This window comes from Quercus robur, chromosome 6, assembly GCF_932294415.1.
Source record: "Quercus robur chromosome 6, dhQueRobu3.1, whole genome shotgun sequence".
In the NCBI taxonomy this organism is placed as follows: domain Eukaryota; kingdom Viridiplantae; phylum Streptophyta; class Magnoliopsida; order Fagales; family Fagaceae; genus Quercus; species Quercus robur.
This window is the reverse complement of record NC_065539.1, coordinates 5,829,229-5,850,573: the sequence shown is the minus strand read 5'-3', so window position 1 is coordinate 5,850,573 and position 21,345 is coordinate 5,829,229. Positions and strand designations below refer to the sequence as shown.

Below are 21,345 nucleotides of genomic sequence, written 5' to 3'. Positions count from 1 at the left end.
TCTATCTTCAATATGTTTATCCTTATATACGATTTCTAGGATATGGTTGATATAGCTGGAAAAATGAAATGGTGGAAGTGAACCCAATTCTTTTTATTTTTTGGTTAAAGGGGGTGACCAGTGTGGCTTTTCTATTTGGGCGTGACTATATAGTAGCACCTTAACCACTCTCAAGCTAAGAGTATAAGGCCCCACACCACAGTCATTGATGAGTTGGATGAACAACTTGTGGGTGGGGTATAAGGAGTTGCAACACGTTGTTAGTGGGGGAACTCAAACCCATGGCCTATGGCATGTCAGCCTAAGCCCTTACTACTAGGTCAACCAAAGTGTTGGGTAAACAAATTCATTCATTCTTAATCTTTACAAAAATGTTAAAGTTGCTACTAACCTTAATACAAAAGTTTTATAAAGTAGTATAATAATGAATGCGATTAATGTTATTTCAACATATAATAAATGCTAACATTAATATAAAAGTTTTATAAAGTAATATGTTAGGTTCTAAATGTTTAGAACAATTGGCAAATCGTGAACACAAACTTGTCTAGATATAGATCTTAGAGTCTATAGGTTTTATTAGACAATGCTCAAGGTGATTCAAGTCAAGATTCAAGAACATACAAGCTGCAGGAAGAAGATTTCATAATCTGTCTGGTTCGATCGATCGAAAGACAGGCTCGACCGATCGAAAATCGTATTTGCAGAATTTTAATTAAGCCCAAACAGCAATTTAAGCCCATTTAGGATTAAGGTTTCTAATCTACTTCTCCCAGTATATAAAGGAAACCCTAAGCACGTTTTTATGTGGCTTTTCAGAGAGAAAAGAGTGTGCCTCTTTTGTATTTAGGGTTTTGTTCTTAAAAAGCTTTCTTATGTCTTCTACCGGTGTTATTCCTTGAAGAATCTCAAGATCCGGTATTGTAGAAGTTGCTGCCTTCTCTTGTCATCAAAGCTACAAGGGAGTTTGTGTTGCTAAACCTTTGAGTGGGATCTCAAAGTCACAAACGGGGGTGTTTGTGTTTTGCAAAGGCCAAAGAAAGAAGGAGTCCGTGGATTCGGAACTTGCACGTGGTCGTGTCAGTAAGTTCTACTGGTTTGTAGCAATAAGAAGTCGAGCGTGGGGGCTTGTAAGTCTTATTGTATGAACTTTGATTCTTTCAAGTGGATTTACTTTTTACCTTGAGGATAGCTAGGTTAAATCATTCCCAGGTTTTTTTACCGATTTGGTTTTCCTGGGTGATCATATCATTGTCTTATTTATTTTCCGCTGCTATGCATGATATGATTGTTTGATTGTGATAACCTAGACTTGGAATTTGGACTAAGTAACAACTTGGCTAATTAACTAGGTTAAATCAATTGTTTTAAGGGGTCTAAAAACCAACATAATATAATAATGAATGTTTTTTTTTAGAGAATTTTAACTTATGACGTCCACTCCTGATAATACTCTTTATCATCAGACCAAGATTTTAACTGGATTTTGGTGTAGATGGAAATTGAACTTCAGGTCTCTTATTCAATCATCAAGGACTTTACCAGTTAAACTAACTGAAATCTACATATAATAATAAATGTAATTGATGTTACTTCAACCCAACATATAATAAATATATATATTTGATTTTTTCTAGGAAAAATTATTGATATATCAGTTTGTAAGTTTTTTTATAGTAAAATTTATAGAATTCCTACCCATCACTATATATGGTGTTGAAAATGGCCACAGTCAGCATTCCTTAATTACTCGTAAAGCCATATGAATTATCTTATTGGAAACTTATACCTAAAATGCAAGAGCAATTTATTACATCTCTAAACCTTGCTCAACATATCATATGAATTATCTTATTGGAAACTTATACCTAAAATGCAAGAGCAATTTATTACATCTCTAAGAATAGCACAACTTATACCTTGCTCAACATGTTTTACACGCCACAAGTTCAAAGGTCTGGATGAATTATGTTCTACAACACCTCTTAGCTGTATTTCAAGCCAACTTAGTTTCGTTTACTTAATAAAATCATCAGCTATCTCTTAAAAAAATAAAAAATAAGAACATATCACCGCACACCCTTGGTGCAGTGGTCACTCCACAAGTATAAATGCTTGTGGGGTGTGAGGGGTAAGGGCCGGGGTTCAAGTCTCTAGGAGGGAGCTTCACACACATATACACTTAGATTAGGTTAGAGTAGAATTTCTATCTTGTATCAAAATAAATAAATAAGGACGTCACATTTCTCTTTGGTTGGGACTTCACCAAATGGAGCCAACTCAAACAGGCTTAAACACTATTATCATTAGTATTATTATATCTGGTTGAAATGACTTTCAAAGTTTCAATAATCAAAATAGGAAAATGTCTTCTCAGAAATATTTTTTTTTCCACTATTTTATATTTGCATCCTATTTTCCTATGATAGGTCTGTTGAGGACAAATTTTTCACAGCACATGGCTTCATTTCATTGGCGACCCGCACCACGTCAACATTATCATGGATTTTGGGAAAACCTCTTTTAAAGCCCAAAAGAGCCCATATTTATACAAAAAGACGTCAAAGCCCATGGTTCAAACTCATGGCACATCATCTCATTTTTGGCTCATGATCCAAGCTCATGAGTCTCATCGGGGAAATTTGGGAGTCGTGGTTTGGAGGGCCAAAAAGTATGTTCAGTAAAGCTCCAGTGGTTTAAAGTTGATAAAGGAAAGCACGTTGCTTGCCGTGTCTTCCCCAATTCCCTAAACTCTGACGGGTCAGCGTGCAATAGGTAACATTTGGGTAAGCCTCTCATATCACATAACACTTAAAATGATAAAACTCCCCATGCTCTTTACATAAAAATTAATGTTCATCATATAATATAAGTTTAAAAATGTAATTATAGTATTTCATATGAATTATATTATCGTCATCTAAATTAATTCCAAGCACATGACTAAATATATATTAATATCTTATATCTAGCATTAAAATGCTTTCCTTACTCTCTAAGATTTGGTTAAGATACAAAAGGACCATGATTACATCTCTAAAACTTCATCAAATATATTTTCCAAAAGAGAAAACTTAGTCGAAAACACCAAAAACGGCTCCAGCGGAATCTACAACAGCTTCTGCAGAAACTGAAACAGCTCCAGCGGAAGTTGCAAACAGCTTCTGTAGAAGCTGTAACAGCTCTAGCTAAGCTGTAGACAGCTCCAACAGAAGCAAAAACACCTTTTGCAGAAGCTGAAACAGTTCCAGCACATTCTGCAGTAGCTCCAGCTATGGTACCAGAAAAATCTCATAAAGCTTATCTCACCATCTTTAGTCAAATCATAAATTTAATGCCATATACTTTCCTCTAAGCAAAGGTGTCATTCAGATGACATCATCCAACTGTAACAGCTGTGATTGACAGCTGTTACAGTTATGACTTTAGCCATTAAGTCTCAAACTTTCTTTTTTTGGCCAAAAAACAAAAGACCACTTACTTTGTCAAAGTTTTTTCTTGATTTGCTAAGTTTTCCTTCAACTAGTTCTGATCTAGTTACATAGCTTGACTCTATATAAAGAGGACTAAGCTACACACTAAGGGGCCCTCTCTCTTGGGACTTTCTCTCTGCTCTTTTTCTCTGAGGCCTCCTCTTTGATCTTCCTCTCTGATCTTCCTCTCTGATCTCTGTCCTCTCTGATCTATCTCACCCTCATATGCAGAAACTTCACTCATTTTGCTGCAAAATACACATTTTTACACTTCTCCATCTCCCTTACAAAAATATCTCTTCTTAGAGCACACCATTACACATTAGCCCTCTCTCATCTTCAATATTCTGAAACTCCATTCATTTTGCTACCATATCTCTAAAAGACCTCCATATCTTTCTTCATCCCTCTTACAAAATCTCTCTTCATAGATAATAACACAACACATATGTTACAACATACCATTATCTATTACCCATCTTTCCCACACTCCATTATTTTGAAACTTCATCATCTTTGCTGCCCAAAACACATCTCCATCTCATTCTTTATTTCTCATACAAAATCTTCCTTCTTAGAAAGCAACATAACCAATGTCATAATACAAAAAATAATTCCAGCAGCAGCCTTTACTACATTTAACCTTCATTTATCTATCTCATACTTCCATTTATTTTACAAAACACATTCCTCACAAAATACCCATACATACTTCTCATATATCTTTAAGCTTCATGTCTCACAAAGTATACATATACAAGATCCATGTCCAACAAAGTATCTACATATAATTCTCATACATATTACAAACACCATATCTCACAATATATACATATTCCTTACCATCTCCACACATTTTAAAATATATCAAACACTCTTTTCCAATAACTTATTACTAAAAGCCCTTTCTTATGAAAGGCAAAAACTCATAAAATCAAAAGTCCTTCTTATAGAAGGCAATATCACTCATATTTGACTAAAATCTAAAAGAGTATTACATGGGGGAAGTCATTTAAGTGTTTGATGAAAGGGGATAAACTTAACCAACCTATGCACACGGCTAGACATACTCTCTCTCCCTCCAGTTGCACCTATTTTTCCCCTTCAATTATGAAGTCACCATGGAAGGACTCATAATATTATATTGTACCGCTGGACTCATTCTATTACGCTGCTGAAATGTCTAAGTCCACTGCTGTCCTACGGTTGAAGCTCCAAACTATGAAGATAAGTCATTATATTTTACCTTCAAACTTATATCATCAAGTATATTTTGTTCATTATTATTATACCACTCAACTAATGTCATTATACTGCTGGAATCTTATTAGCTCATTAGCACTATAAGGCTAGAGCCATAAACTATGAAGCTCATCAACATTATACGGCTAGAGCCACAAATCACATGAAGAACAAAGTGATGCTACATGGTTGGAGTCAGAAACATAAAAGATAAGTCAATGTTTTCTCCATCTTTGAAATTACATTATTGAGTATATGTTAACTCATTATCATTTTACCATTATCTCATCATTTAATAAACATGGTCTCACTAATAATAAACATACATATTAATAAATTGATATACCACCAATGGACATATATTACTTGGACATAAATCATTGTTGGACTTGTATCATTTGGACATATACCACCAATGGACATATATTACTTGGACATAAACCATTGTTGAACTTGTATCATTTGGACATATACCACCAATGGACATATATTACATGAACCGTGAACTGCAACTAGACATGGACTATTGGACTTATCTCTTTGTTAGACATTTGACACCTAATTAATTATTTTCTAATATTGGACATCACTCAATATACATAATAATAACGTATCAACTCACCATTTAATCAAAGTTATCATGCTAAGCATATTATTTATTTATTTCAACCATTATCATGATTCTAAGACTTTGGGTTTTAGCTATTTTGTAGGCTTAAAAATACACCGGTAGCCATTGGTCTATGCGGCCCAATGTCGAATTCCGGGTTGACCTCCCCAAAACAAATCCGGGCCTAGCAAAGCCACAGCTCCAAAGGCACATGGCTATGCACACAAAAAACACCCCCGACAAGGTCAAATCACACAAAAATCTTAATTCGATAAATCTTGTTGCACACAATTTTAATGATTTCACAATTTTACTGTTTGTGTGCAATAAGCGATGTGTAACTATTACACTCCATCATTACCCACCGCGCCGCTAGTGACAAATGATACGAACGCTCATTTTTCTTGTCAAAATTTGTCAATATGCCCTTCGTTCAGGTCTAGATAAAGTCATTTTGTATAATTGTATTGTTGGTAACTGGGTTTAAATGCTTACAAAATTGTTTTGCAAGAAGTGACATCGTATCTGTATCAGACTAATTTGTATATATTTCTGGTTTTGGCTTCCAAATGAAGATTGGCTGAGTCAGGGTCCGTTTGGTAATGTTGTTCTAGTAACATTGTTTGTATTTTTTGGAGATACGTGTGGGTGAAAAGTATGTGAAAATGCGTGTAATATTGTTTAAATACTTAAAACTATTATTTAAACAACGATAACAATCTCTCATGACTTGTATTTGGGTGCTTTGTGGAAGAACATAGGCTATATAAGTGGCTCTACAAAATGATGAACCATGAAAATTAAAGCTTGCACGTGCTAGGGGTGTCATGGACCCTTTTTTTAAGTTGAAAAATTCTTAAAAATATATATATTTTTTATTTCCTGATTAAAAAAAATATTAATTATATTTACTTAAAATCTCCAAATCCTAATTCAAATGGTTATTGTGGGGGTAAAATCCGTCAGCCGATGTTGGGCCATAGAACATGTACCAAGCCCAACCACGACAAGAAGAAAAGCCATGGGCATAGGATATCCCATCCCAACCATGTTGGGACGGGCCTGCTTAGGGGCGTCCGAGGAGGAGTACCTCCTCGGACTCGCCAAGTAGGTGTCCGATTCACGCTCCATACATGGCGAAAAGTCACCCAATACGAAGGAATAGTGCGTGACGTTCAGGAAGGGGGGCAACCACAACTGCCGCATTAAATGCCAAGGAACTACTTTTCCAGCCGCATTAATGTGGAAAGGACAGGAACGCAGAATTATCTTGGCCAGTGCAACTCAGAAAAGAGGAAGGATGACCTATGGGACAGGCACTCAAGTAGAGGGTCAGATGGTTGACAAGTGTAGGGTCATGATCTTAGGAAGGATGCTATATAAGAGAAGGAAATCCCCATGGAAAGGGGATCGCAAGCGAGAAGAAGGAAAAGATAGAAAAAGAGAAAGGAGTTAGAGACAAGAAGCAGAAGATACAGCCCCAGGGACTATTATTCCAAAAGTTTTGAGGAATATCCTTACGTCCAACTGGTTGCATGGCTTGTTCATAACTACGTTTCCTCTGTCAAAGACCTAGTTCTTTAACCTACTCTCTACAAATTCATTGTTGAGGGACTGTTGGGCCAGAACCACCCGCCTGTTGGGCCTGAGCCCCAAAACCGCCGCCTACAATTGGCGCCGTCTGTGGGAAGAACTTGTGTCTCGACAAGTGAAACAGTAAGGGATGGAAGGATCAGGTCCGCGCCAAACTGGACGTGCAGAATCTCAACGACAGGACAACTTTGTAAACCTTGAACGAGCAAAGGACCAAGATAATCAACGAGAGGACAGTGTGAACACCTCTCACACGAGTAGAAGTCGCTCGAAAGGGAAAGATCACGCGTCCCACCAGCACAACGAGCGGAAGGCTCTACAGCAAGAGATTGAGGATTTGAAGAAAAAGCTGCGTCGAGCCCAGCAAAAACATCCTTCGCCCATTTCGGATACTAGCAGTGGTGAGGATGATGAATACAGACGAAGGACGAGAACCCCTTCGAGCGAGACGTTCTCCTATGAGGAAGAGCGGCCTCACAAATGCAGTCGCAAAAGCCCACCTTACCAAGGCTTGGTCAATGACGCCATGAGGAAGGCCCTGGATCGAATCTCCCAGTCGCCATTTACCCGTAGAATAGAGCGGGCGGTGCTCCCTCGGCGGTTTAATCAGCTAACGTTTACCCTGTACAATGGTCGAACTGACCCAGTGGAGCACGTGAGCCAGTTCAACCAAAGGATGGCCGTCCACTCCAGGGACGAGGCGTTAATGTGTAAGGTGTTTCCATCCAGCCTGGGGCCCCTGGCCATGAGATGGTTTGATGCCCTCCCACCAAATTCCATAGACTCCTTTAAACAGTTGACGCAGGCTTTTGGCTCCCGCTTCATCACCAGCACTAGAGTCCCTCGGCCCCTCGATTCCCTCTTATCCCTGTCCATGCGAGAAGGAGAAACGCTGAAGGCCTACTCGGACAGATATTGGGAGATGTACAACGAGGTAGAAGGAAATCACGATGACGTCGCCATCAGCACCTTTAAAAGGGGCTTGCCGACAGAGCATGGCTTGAGAAAGTCTCTCACTGGGAAACCAGTCACCAGCGTGCGGCAACTCATGGATAGGATAGACAAATATAAAAGGGTCGAAGAGGACCAGCAGACTAGGAAGGGAAAGGCGAAGTTTGTCCCTCAGGAGAGAAGGGACTTCAGGTCGGACCGCTTCAGTAGCAGTAATAAGCCGAGAAGAGATTATACGGAACAATCGGGATCTACAGGGGCTCAGGTAGTCCACACTGTGTTCCGAGAGCCATTGCACGAGATCCTGGAGAAGATAAAGCACGAACCCTTTTTTCAATGGCCGAATAGGATGGCAGGCGACCCCTCAAAACGCAATCAGAATCTATATTGTGCGTATCACCAAGAGCCTGGTCACGTCACTGACGAATGTAGGAACCTGAAAAACTATTTGGATCGACTTGTCCGAGAAGGAAAGCTAAGGCATCTGTTGCAACGCCCTGAGCAGTCAAATGTCGATACCAGGCAAAGCGCCTTGAGGCCACCCATAGGCACGATAAATGTCATTCTTGCCGCACCTGGGAGAACCGGTTCCGGCCCGTTCAGAGTGATGTCAGTGGGTAAGTTCCCGACAGAGCCAGGCGAAAGGGGATCCAAGAGAGCTAGAGGGAGGACCCTGCCATTAATTGGGTTCACGGAGGAGGACAAGAAGGGAACTATTCAACCCCATGAGGATGCCCTAGTCGTGACGCTCAGAATAGGAGGTTATGACGTGAAGAGGGTGTTAGTTGATCAGGGTAGCGCCGTGGAGGTGATGTACCCAGACTTGTATAAGGGGCTGAATTTGAAGCAGGAGGACCTGTCGCCATACGATTCACCCCTGCTTAGCTTTGAGGGAAAAATCGTCATCCCGAAAGGCATGATTAGGTTGCCTGTGCAAACAGACATAGATGTAGTGGAAGTGGACTTCATCGTGGTGGACGCATACTCACCCTACACAGCTATTGTGGCACAGCCATGACTTCATACACTAGGGGCTGTGTCGTCTACCCTGCACCAGAAAGTGAAATATCCGTCAGAGGGCCGAATCAAAGAGATAGTAGGGGACCAAGGAATGGCCAGGCAATGCATGGTATCGGCAATTGCTCGACAATTAAGCAGCGGGCCCTCCACTTCAACCGGGAATAGCTTATAGCAATTAAGGACCCCGGTCCTAGCTACGGGTAATGAAGGACCGGCCATGGAGGTGAGCTGTGAAGAGCTGGAGAAAGTGCTCGTCGGATCAGACCCCGAGAGATTTTTCCAGATTGGCTCGGAGTTACCAGCACAGGAGAAGTTGGCGCTAATTAATTTTCTACGACGAAATGAGGACTTATTCGCCTGGGATCCTTATGAAGCCCCTGGGGTTGACTCAGACCTAATACGCCATCACCTTAACGTTAATCCGTCTATTACCCCAAAGAAGCAGCCTCCCCGGCACCCGTCAAGGCAGCATGCAGACGCTGTGAGAGAGGAAGTGGCAAAATTGAAAAGAGCTGGGGCTATCAAGGAAGTATTCTACCCCGAATGGTTGGCGAACACAGTCGTGGTGAAGAAGAAGAGCGGGAAATGGCGAGTCTGTGTGGACTTCACGGACTTAAACAAGGCCTGCCCGAAGGATCCTTTCCCGATGTCGCGGATAGACCGACTGGTTGACGCAACTGTCGGGCATCCCCGAATGAGTTTCTTGGACGCTTTCCAGGGCTACCATCAGATATCCTTGGCCACCGAAGACCAGGAAAAAACTGCTTTTGTCACCCCAATTGGCAACTATCATTACAAGGTGATGCCATTTGGCCTGAAGAATGCCGGGTCGACCTATCAAAGGATGATGACTAGGATGTTTGAGCAACAGATGGGAAAACCTGTCGAGGTGTATATAGACGATATGGTAGTAAAGAGTAAATTGGTGACCGACCACATCAGGGACCTTGACGAAGTGTTTCACATTCTGAGAAGGTACAAGCTGCGATTGAACGCATCCAAGTGCTCATTTGGAGTGGGATCGGGGAAATTCCTTGGCTACATGGTAACCCACCGGGGGATCGAAGTTAACCCTGACCAAATAAGGGCCATTCATAGTATGCAACCTCCTCGGAATCCCAAAGATGTCCAGAAGCTTACCAGCATGATAGCAGCTTTAAACCGTTTCATCTCCCGCTCAGCGGACAGATGCAGACCTTTTTTCCTCCTATTGCACAAGTGGAAGGGTTTCGAGTGGACTGAAGAGTGTGATTTAGCATTCCAACAGCTCAAGCAATACCTCGCCCGACCTCCGATCATGTCCAGTCCCGAGGCCGATGAGGTGCTGTATGCATACATCGCAGTCGCCGATCATGCGGTGAGCCTGGTACTAATCCGAGAGGACAACGGCATGCAGCGGCCCGTGTATTACGTAAGCAAGTCGCTACAGGAGGCAGAGACCCGGTACCTCCCCCTCGAAAAGGCAATATTGGCTGTCGTGCAAGCTACAAAGAAGCTTCCCCACTATTTTCAGGCACATACAGTGGTTGTGCTAACCCAACTTCCATTGAAATCAGTCCTTCGTAGCGCCGACTACACGGGGAGAATAGCCAAATGGGGAACCATCTTGAGCGCCTTCGACATTAGATACATGCCACGCATCGCCATAAAAGGTCAAGTCCTCGCCGATCTGGTAGCTGAATTTGCGGAGCCTACCTTGGAAGGGGTGGAAGTGTTGGGATCACCGAGTGACGATAGGAGATTGGTCAACACGATTTCTCTGCAAGAACACGATAAGTGGAGAGCATACATCGATGGTGCAGCAAACCAAAAGGGCTCCGGAGTGGGGCTCGTTATAATCTCTCCCGAAGGAATAATCTTGGAAAAGTCGTTGAGACTGGGATTCCCAGCAACGAATAACGAAGCCGAGTATGAGGCACTGCTGGAGGGGATGTCCATAATCCGGAGGTTGGGTGGGAAATGCGCGAGCATATTCTCGGATTCGAGACTCATAGTGGGGCAAGTAAGTGGGGAATTGGAGGCGAAAGATGAAAGAATGCGGCGGTACCTTGCCCGAGCTAAACGCCTACAAGCCTACTTCGACGACTTCCATTTAACGCATATACCCAGAAGCGGGAATACCCACGCCGATTCTCTGGCAACACTGGCCACATCCTCGGCTCAGCCCCTTCCGCGGGTTATTTTGGTCGAGGACCTCTGCCGCCCCACGGAAGAGGAGGCTAACGGTATTCGGGTACATAACGTCGGTGAGGGACCAAGCTGGATGGACCCTCTTGTCCGATTCTTGAAGTACGATTCCTTACCGGACGACAAAGTCGAGGCCGACAAAATCAGGAGGAGAGCTCCTCGATTCTGGTTGTCCGAGGACTCCAAGCTTTACAGACGTTCATTCTCAGGGCCATACTTGCTGTGTGTGCATCCAGGGGCTATTGAACTCATTCTGGAGGAGTTGCACGAGGGGATTTGCGGAAGCCATACGGGGGGCCGGTCCCTCTCCCACAGGGCTATGACGCTGGGTTACTGGTGGCCGAGCATGCATAAGGAGGCTCTGGAATATGTGAAGAGGTGTGACCAATGCCAGAGGTTCGCTCCGAATATACATCAGCCGGGTGGGGTACTTAACCCATTGTCCAGCCCTTGGCCATTCGCACAATGGGGCCTAGACATATTAGGTCTGTTCCCCAAAGCTGCCGGGAACAAGAAGTTTCTTCTCATCGGCACCGATTACTTCACGAAATGGGTCAAGGCTGAAGCGCTGGCAAACATTAGGGATGTTGATGTCAAGAAGTTTATCTGGAAAAACATCGTCACCCGGTTCGGTACCCCACACACCCTAATCTCGGACAATGGCCTGCAATTTGATAGCAAGGCCTTTAGGGAATATTGCAGTGAACTGGGGATTGTCAACAGGTACTCTACACCAGCCTATCCGCAGAGTAACGGACAAGCAGAGGCAATCAACAAAACCATAGTGAATGGGCTGAAGAGGAGGTTGGACGACGCGAAAGGGAGGTGGGTTGAAGAGCTCGCCCATGTCTTGTGGACGTATCGCACCACGCCCCGCCGATCCACGGGAGAAACCCCCTTTTCGTTGACCTACGAGGCCGAGGCCGTCATCCCATTAGAGATAAACTTTCCCTCCCAGAGGACTGCTACATTCGACCCCATTGCTAACAATGGGCTTCTAGAAAAAAGCCTGGACCTCCTTGAAGAGAGAAGGGATTGCGCAATGGTGCATCTAGCTCAGTATCAACAAAAGCTCAAGCAGGGCTATGACGCCAAGGTGAAGTCGAGACCCTTGACGCCTGGGGACCTAGTGCTGAGGAAAGTCCTGGGCAACGCGAGAAACCCTGCATGGGGAAAGCTCGGACCAAATTGGAAGGGTCCATACCGTATCACCTCGGTGGCTGGCATTGGAGCGTACTTTTTGGAAGACTTGGACGAACGTGTAGTGCCACGTCCATGGAATGTAAATAACCTGAAAATGTACTTTTATTAATGAAAAATACTTTACTTGATGTCGTTTTACTGTACAATTATCTCAATAGGTGTTAAACAGAACCCAAGTCCTGCATGGCTCCTCGGACCAAAGACTTGGGGGAAATTAACCACACAATTATCTCAGTAAGTGTTAAACCGAACCCAAGTCCTGCATGGCTCCTCGGACCACAGACTTGGGGGAAATTAACCACGCAACGATTCTCAATAGGTGTTAAACAGAACCCAAGTCCTGCATGGCTCCTCGGACCACAGACTTGGGGGAAATTAACCACACAAATATCTCAGTAAGTGTTAAACAGAACCCAAGTCCTGCATGGCTCCTCGGACCACAGACTTGGGGGAAATTAACCACGCAACGATTCTCAATAGGTGTTAAACAGAACCCAAGTCCTGCATGGCTCCTCGGACCACAGCCTTGGGGGATATTAACCACGCAACGATTCTCAATAGGTGTTAAACAGAACCCAAGTCCTGCATGGCTCCTCGGACCACAGACTTGGGGGAAATTAACCACACAATTATCTCAGTAAGTGTTAAACAGAACCCAAGTCCTGCATGGCTCCTCGGACCACAGACTTGGGGAAAATTAACCAGGCAACGACTCTCAATAAGTGTTAAACAGAACCCAAGTCCTGCATGGCTCCTCGGACCACAGACTTGGGGGAAATTAACCATGCAACGACTCTCAGTAAGTGTCAACCGTTTGTGATTCTCAAAAAACGTTAAAGGGAGCCCAAGTCCTGTGCGGATTCTTAGCCACGGACTTGGGAGAAGTCAGCATTGTAATCGTTTTTGCCCAATTACAAAGTGTCGCCATTCTAACGTATTCATTCATTATTGCTTGACTTTCAGCAGTAAAAAGGCAAAACCAATATCCATTCATGATGAAAACAAAATAGAATAAAGCAGCGATGTACGTAATGAAATAACTGTTGTCATATAATGTTCAAAGTAACTCAGTTCAGAAATATTAGCGAGGATCAAACAAAACGAAGTACAAAAAGCAAAACAGACGAATTCCTATTCCACGTCCCTAAGGGCCCTGAGTCGGGGCAGGCTGATCATCTGCTGCTGGGTTCTCCGGGGCGATCTCCTGGGCTTGGGCAAGGATCTCGCTGATGCGAAGACTGTCCTCGGGTGACTGGCCCTGCGCAGCTTGCTCCATGCCCCCAGTCTCGGGAATGGAGGAACCTGCTGGAAGAGGCTCAGTGGAGGCGACCTCGCCAGGAATCTCACGTATTTCCGCAGGGAAAAAGATGTTCTCAGCTTTCCTGAGATCAGAATCTGCGGGGACGGCTGCCCGGTTCATGGCCAATCCCCAGGTCGAGGTGACGTATTCCCTGCAGACGGTGGCAACTTCCTCGGCCAGTCTCTCCTCAGTATCGTGAACTCCACGTTCATACGAAGCCACCACAGCCTTCTCGGCAACCTCCCTGGACAAGCAAGCTTCCTCCTTGGTCCTTGCAAGCTCAGCCTTAAGCTCCGAAACGGCCTGTTGCTCCGCTGACAGTTTTTCCTCAGAGTGACGGAGTTGCTTGCGCAGCTCGTCGGCTTACTTTTCAGCATTCTTCAGGCCAGCCTCTGCGCTCGCATTGGCCTTCTTCACCTCTTTTAGCTCATTATCCTGACGATCAAGATCTCGCTTGAGATCGCCAGCGGCCCTCTCAGCCGCAGCACGGGACTGAGCCTCCCTATGCATATCCTCACGGGCCTTCTTGGCCCACTCCTCAGCAACATAAATTTGTTGGGTGACCTGCGCTCAGATGGAAATGAAGACGATACCAAGATAAGACAATAAGAAGGTTCTCAACACAAAGACAAGATAGAAGATTCCACTTACCACAGCCATGTCCCTCTTCAGTGACATGAAAAGTTCTGGCTGACGAATCTTCCTAAGGCCTTCCATATCACGGGGCAAGAGAAGAGGCTGCTGCAGTGCCTCGGCCATGAACGAAGCCTGCTCTCGCTGGGACTCCCATAGGGTCGCATCCCAGAGGATTGGAGCGCCATCTAGCTCTATCCGAGGAGACCATGTTCGTGGTCCCCTCAGAGTGGCCGCCTCATCTCGGCTCTCAATGGACCTGGTCCTTTTCTCTCGGGGCTCTTTCGTTTCCTTGCCCTTCTTTTTAGGCCCGGCTTTCTCACGGGCAACCTCTCCCTCCTCCGTCTCTTCTACAGGCCTTTTTCGCCTTAGGTTAGGCATAGGCTTCAGCGCCGCACTCGACGAGGGAGGGGGAGGAGGAGCGGGGGCTTTGGGGACGATCTGTCCTTTCGAGACTTCCTTGGAGGTCTGCCCTTTGGACCTGTTGGATAGAAGACCCCTGAGGCCAGTCCTCGGCTGGAGGTCCATTCCTTCTTCTTCTTCTGTGTCCTCGCTGATATCAGGTTGTGCGATGACCAAACCAGTACCAGGAGCCGCTGAGGCACGGTCTAAATCAGCGTCAGAGTCGGAGATCTCTACTACTCTGACCGAAGCCTCCCCTTCCTCTGTAAATTGGAACTGGTCTATCTGATCCTCTAAGGATGAATGTGAAGAGCCGACCTCTTCCTCCGGGATAACTACTGGGGGAAAGACACGTTGGGGAGGTAACTGAATAGGAGGCAAGTCTGTATCAGCGAGGAACCCTGGTATGGAAACGTCAATCCGTGCTAATCTCGGACTACCGGCCCTTATAGCTTGTCCGGCTTCTACCTGGGCTCGAGTGAGTGGAGTGTAATCCAAAATCAAAGGAGCCGACCGTAGTTGTCCGTCCTCGCTAACGAAGATCTCGGACCTCAGGAGGTAATTGAGGGCCGGGATATTGACTAGGCTCAGCCGAGGAGATGTTCGTCCCTTGTCTGCAAAGGCCGTTAAAAGATTTATGTTAGTCCGAGGAGACATGCAACCAAACCAACAAGTTTAAAATAAAAAAGGGAAAAAAGAGGGGGAGGAGCTTGAAGCCAAAGTCCTCCCCGCGGAATCTAGTTCTACGACACCCCACCTGGCATTCCCGCCCTAGTCGGACAGTGAGGGCCGTCATACCATGGTCCGGAGACGATCAAATGGTCGTTCTTCAAGCCTTTGCTGGACTTCGGAAGGCAGGATATCAACCTCACTTCGTCAGTCCTAGACTTTAGATAGTATGTGTCGCCGAGCCTATGGCATTCATAAAGATGAACCACGTCGTGCCATGAGAGGCCGAGGTTCATCTGATCGTTCAGGGTTTCGACACACCCCAGGATCCGGAACAGATTAGCGGTGCATTGATGGGGGGCCAATCTATGACCACGTAGGTAATCCCTAGTTATTCTCCCCATTGGAATAGTCATTCCTCCTTCCACGAAGGCTATCATTGGAATTGCGACTTCTCCTGTTCTCCGTTTGAGCAAAATGTCCTCCAGATGACAGTACTCTAAACCTACCTCCGGTGGGATACGATACTTCGCCCTGAAGCCCGCCATACCGGCCGGAGAATCTACCATTTTCTCAAGCCTACCCATCCCCTCTAATCCTAAAAACAACTTGAAGGCAGTATGATTAATGAAGAATAATGGAGAAGAAGCGCGCACTTACGGGTAAGAGGCTCGAAGGAGTCTTCAAGAGAATGGCAGCGGAAGTAAGAACGAACTGAAGGAGAAAGCTCTGAGAAGTTCTGAATATTGGAATGCTCGTCAAAAGTGAGGGACAAACGCCCTCAAAGCCTATTATACTCGGTAGAAGTTGAACAGACGCACTCACGTCTAAGGCACGTGAAACGCTGTCCACCGTAGATCCTGCCTCCAACCGTTGGATTGGGCGAGTGTAAAACCTCGAAAGCTGCGGTTACTTTCCCCTGGGTCATTAACTGCCCACAGCATTAATGAGGCACGTGAAGGCGTGCTTCCCCCCTACACGTGTGAAGCAGTGATTCACCACGAGCCGTCTAGTGAGCATCAAAATCCCGCCTTTTCTCCTCGGACCCAGAAAAAAGGCAGGCATTTTGAGGGGCTATTGTGGGGGTAAAATCCGTCAGCCGATGTTGGGCCATAGAACATGTACCAAGCCCAACCACGACAAGAAGAAAAGCCATGGGCATAGGATATCCCATCCCAACCATGTTGGGCCGGGCCTGCTTAGGGGCGTCTGAGGAGGAGTACCTCCTCGGACTCGCCAAGTAGGTGTCTGATTCACGCTCCATACATGGCGAAAAGTCACCCAATACGAAGGAATAGTGTGTGACGTTCAGGAAGGGGGGCAACCACAACTGCCGCATTAAATGCCAAGGAACTACTTTTCCAGCCGCATTAATGTGGAAAGGACAGGAACGCAGAATTATCTTGGCCAGTGCAACTCACAGAAAAGAGGAAGGATGACCTACGGGACAGACACTCAAGTAGAGGGTCAGATGGTTGACAAGTGTAGGGTCATGATCTTAGGAAGGATGCTATATAAGAGAAGGAAATCCCCATGGAAAGGGGATCGCAAGCGGGAAGAAGGAAAAGATAGAAAAAGAGAAAGGAGTTAGAGACAAGAAGCAGAAGATACAGCCCCAGGGACTGTTATTCCAAAAGCTTGGAGGAATATCCTTACGTCCAACTGGTTGCATGGCTTGTTCATAACTACGTTTCCTCTGTCAAAGACCTAGTTCTTTAACCTACTTTCTACAAATTCATTGTTGAGGGACTGTTGGGCCAGAACCACCCGCCTGTTGGGCCTGAGCCCCAAAACCGCCCCCTACAGTTATATATATATATATATATATATAGATATATATCTATAAATAAATTTTTTTATGTATAATTTCCATAAGAATATCTAAGGTTTCTTATATTCATTTATTTGGAATTACAATCCCATTAGTGATTTATATATAGTTATTCTAACAATTCATTTATTTTTCTTGGTCCTCATAAAAATAATTAGTTTATTAAATTAATTAAAGATATCTACTAATATTTTTGTCAATCAAGTTTATTGAAGTATAATACAAAATAATTTTTTTATCTGGATAGATTTAAGTTATATTTGGTGTGTAACTGTTAAACAATGTTACACTACTCAATGTTTTCTTATAAGAAGTGAATTTTAACAAATGTACCATTTGATTATATTTTTTTCCTATACAAGCAAAGTTTCGAGATAATTAAAGATCAATAATTATTTCATTTATAAAATGTATCAAATTTAAGTTTTTGTATTTAAAAAATATGCATAATAGATGAGTTTATGGATCAATTAATATTAAAAAAATTGGATCAATTAATATTAAAAAAATTCAAATGACATAAAATTTGGTAAAACAGATGGTTGAATTTTCAATATATTAATCATATATAAAATTATTATATGGTATAATATTATTGCCTAGTTTGTTTTTGTTTTTGACGAGACCTTGGGTATAGCTGGATTCTATCATTTTTTATCATTCATTTAACCATAAAGTAACTATAATAATAAAGTACCTATCTGTCCATAATAATAAAAAAAAAAAAAAAAATGGTCTAATAGATACTCCGTATTAGTATTATAAACATTAAACACAGCTTAAAAAAAATGGTCTAATAGATACTCCGTATTAGCATTAGAAACATTAAACACAGCTTAATGTTTCTAATACTAATACGGAGTATCTATTAGACCATTTTTTTAAGCTGTGTTTAATGTTTATAATACTAATACGGAGAATCTATGAGACCATATTTGTTTTTGTTTGTTTGTTTTTTTTTTTTTTTTTTTCAATGATTGGATTTTTATACAATTCTCCAAACACACGTCCTTGGCTCGTCGGTACAGACGTGGTTCAAGACCTCCCTCCTAATCATTCGTGATATATATAAAACAAAATTATTTGGCAACTTAAATAAACAAATTCACCAACAGCCATAATAAACCAAGAGCCAAATACTTGTCCCAAAGAATGATTCTTTGAAGTTTGAACCCTCTGTGTGTGTGTGTTTGTGTTTTTTTTTTTCCGCTGAAACTCTCTGTCTCTGTTTGGATGCCAAGATTCATAAGAAAATAAACGAGGTTATTATTCAGTACAGCCAAAAATATAAGATAACAGATTGAAAGATCAAAGATGTCTAGTAGTGGGGCATTAGAGGATGCCAAGGTTCCCTTACTGGATAATTTGGCTTCTACCGTCCGATCAAGTGATGGACAGGATGTTGATGATCAAGACCAATATCTTGCTAGGAGGTTTTGGATTGAATCAAAGAAGCTGTGGCACATAGTGGGTCCTTCAATCTTCAGTCGTATGGCTTCCTACTGCATGTTTGTCATCACCCAAGCCTCTGCTGGTCACTTGGGTGACCTTGAACTCGCTGGAATCTCCATTGCCACTAATGTCATCGTTGGCTTCGACTTTGGCCTCTTGGTATGTATTGCTCACTTGAGTTTTTGGTTTCGTTTTTGGTATATATTGCACTTTAAGCTTTCATATATCGTTAGAATTATGTTTAAATGGATAAATTCACAAATTTCAGTCAAACTTTTGGGAGAATAAGTAGTTTAACATGTATCAGAGCAGAGCAGAGCAGGACATTTTGAATTCGATAGTTTAATGTTGCTTATGTGACAGTTTTTTTTAATGGTTGTTTTTCACTTTTTTGTGCATCAGCTGGGAATGGCAAGTGCCCTAGAGACATTATGTGGGCAAGCGTTTGGGGCCAAAAAGTATTACATGTTAGGTGTATATATGCAGCGTTCATGGATCGTTTTGTTCGTGTGTTGTGTCCTGCTTTTGCCTCTCTATCTATGTGCTTCTCCGTTTTTGAAGCTATTAGGACAGCCTCCAGAAGTGGCGGAGCTATCGGGGCTGGTGGCTTTGTGGATGATACCACTTCATTTTAGCTTTGCATTTCAGTTCCCTCTGCAGAGGTTCTTGCAGAGCCAGATGAAGACTGGGGTGATTGCTTGGGTGTCTCTGCTTGCACTAGTGGTGCATGTGATTGTGAGTTGGCTGTTTGTGTATAAACTTAAGCTCGGTGTGGTTGGTACTGCCGCTACTTTGAACTTTTCTTGGTGGGTTTTGGTGTTTGGGCTTCTCGCTTATACTGTCTGTGGTGGATGCCCCCTTACATGGACTGGTTTCTCCGTTGAAGCATTTTCTGGTCTCTGGGAGTTTGTCAAACTCTCTGTTGCTTCTGGTGTCATGCTTTGGTACCTCTCTCTCTCTCTCTCTGAAAACTAGGCATTCAATGATTTGCTTATGCAGTCATATGGTTTTTTCATTTTTCCTTTTTGCTTGTTTTGCTTTTTTCTACTTTTTCTTTTTTACCCGAGCGTTAGTTTCTTCTTTTTGGGCAAGGGTCTTGAGCTCATGTGGACGGTTAGGATTTAGGATAGAACCACATGTTCATAATGTAACTGGGACATAATAAAATCTCATAATACTTTTATAACACTTTTATTTTTAATTAAAATGGGTCTAAATTTAATGTTTTATAATTTTATTTTTATCTATAAAAAAAATACACCTTTTAACTGTTGTGACATTCTATCATGTGCTTTTTGTTCTTTTGGCTGAATAACTAAAGATTATTTCTTTGTAATTCAAATTTGCAGCTTAGAGAATTGGTATTACAGAATACTTTTACTGATGACTGGGAATTTGAAGAATGCTGAGATTGCAGTGGATGCTTTGTCCATATGGTAATTTTTATCTGTTACATGGCAATAGACTACGTCTGTGTCTGATGATTGATGAAGAATTTTAGTCTGCAATTATTTTAAAAATAAGTTACCTTTCACTTTCTTCAAGCAAAAAAAAAAAAAAAAAAAAAAAATTTCACTTTTAGAAGGCTATATCAAATTTTATTAATGTCTTGAGTAATGAGTGATCAGTTTTTTTTTTTAATATATATATAACCAAACCCTCTATTATTGAATAATCATTTGCCAATTTGTGGACTAATGCAATTTGTCTCGTTTGGCAATTGGCAGTATGACCATAAATGGGTGGGAGATGATGATTCCTCTAGCATTTTTTGCTGCAACCGGGTATGGCTTTTTTTTTAGGGTTTGTTTGGGATCCACTTATTTTGTTGAAATTGAAAACTTTTTGCTGAAAGTACTATAAATAAAAAATAAAAGTTAACTGAAATAGTACAGTAGAATTCATGAATAATACGAAAAAGTGAAGTAGGGTCATGAATAGTAGCAAAAATAAGTTAAATAATAAAATAAACTGGTTTTTTAATTTAGAACCAAACTCACACTTAGTATGCCTGACCATTCATCTTTAGCCGTATGCTGAAATTGCATTTTGTGGGCTCAAAACATTAAATTGGTAGAGGGGCTAGGTGACTGTCTGGAATATCTTTTTTTTTTTTTTTTTTTTTTTGGGGGTTAAAACTGTCTGGAATATCACTTTGAGTCATGGAATGGTTACATTATTGTGACTTGTGACTTGTGATGGGTCAAGATGGAGTAGTTTTTTGCAATTTTCATTTAAATGAATTGACAATGATAAGCTAGCTGAAATTTTAGCATCCACACAAAAAAAAAAAAAAAAAAAAAAAAAAAAAAAAAACCACCTGAGAGGCCATGATGTTCAATAAATTCCAATTGGGTTTAGTGACAAACATATGCCATAGGATTTGTTTAGCTAACATGGGTCATGCCATATAGATAGAGACAATGATAGTGAAGCCATTAAGTAACAAAATAACAAAACAAAAAAGCTGTGAAGTCCTTGTAATAGTTTTAATTAATAATGTATTCTTTGTTGTCGTTGAGAGCCTAAAGTTGTGACTTGTGACTAGTATTAGGATTGAATGTCGAGGGGTTCATATTGACAGCCAATTAATATTCCACCACATGATCCAATCCAATCTAATCTTTACTTTCTAAGATTTTATTATCCCTGTTGTTTTGTTTCTATGCAGAAAATAATTCTTTTATGTCATTGCTTTATAGAAATAATAATATAATTATAATTATTACAAAACATGCATCTAACATGTCAAAGTTACGTCTGGTTTTCACTTTCATCT

At 42.3% G+C, this 21,345-nt stretch overlaps 1 protein-coding gene across 1 annotated transcript in view; it reads left to right on the top strand.

Moving 5' to 3' along the window:
• The window catches only part of LOC126732450 (protein DETOXIFICATION 27-like), a 62,803-nt gene that overhangs the window by 29,396 nt on the left and 12,062 nt on the right, over positions 1-21,345 (top strand). The window contains exons 2-5 of the mRNA XM_050435299.1: positions 18,548-18,725; positions 18,969-19,510; positions 19,916-20,002; positions 20,294-20,350. Of these exons, the coding sequence (XP_050291256.1) occupies positions 18,548-18,725; positions 18,969-19,510; positions 19,916-20,002; positions 20,294-20,350 (864 nt within the window). The remainder of the gene's footprint in view (positions 1-18,547; positions 18,726-18,968; positions 19,511-19,915; positions 20,003-20,293; positions 20,351-21,345) is intronic.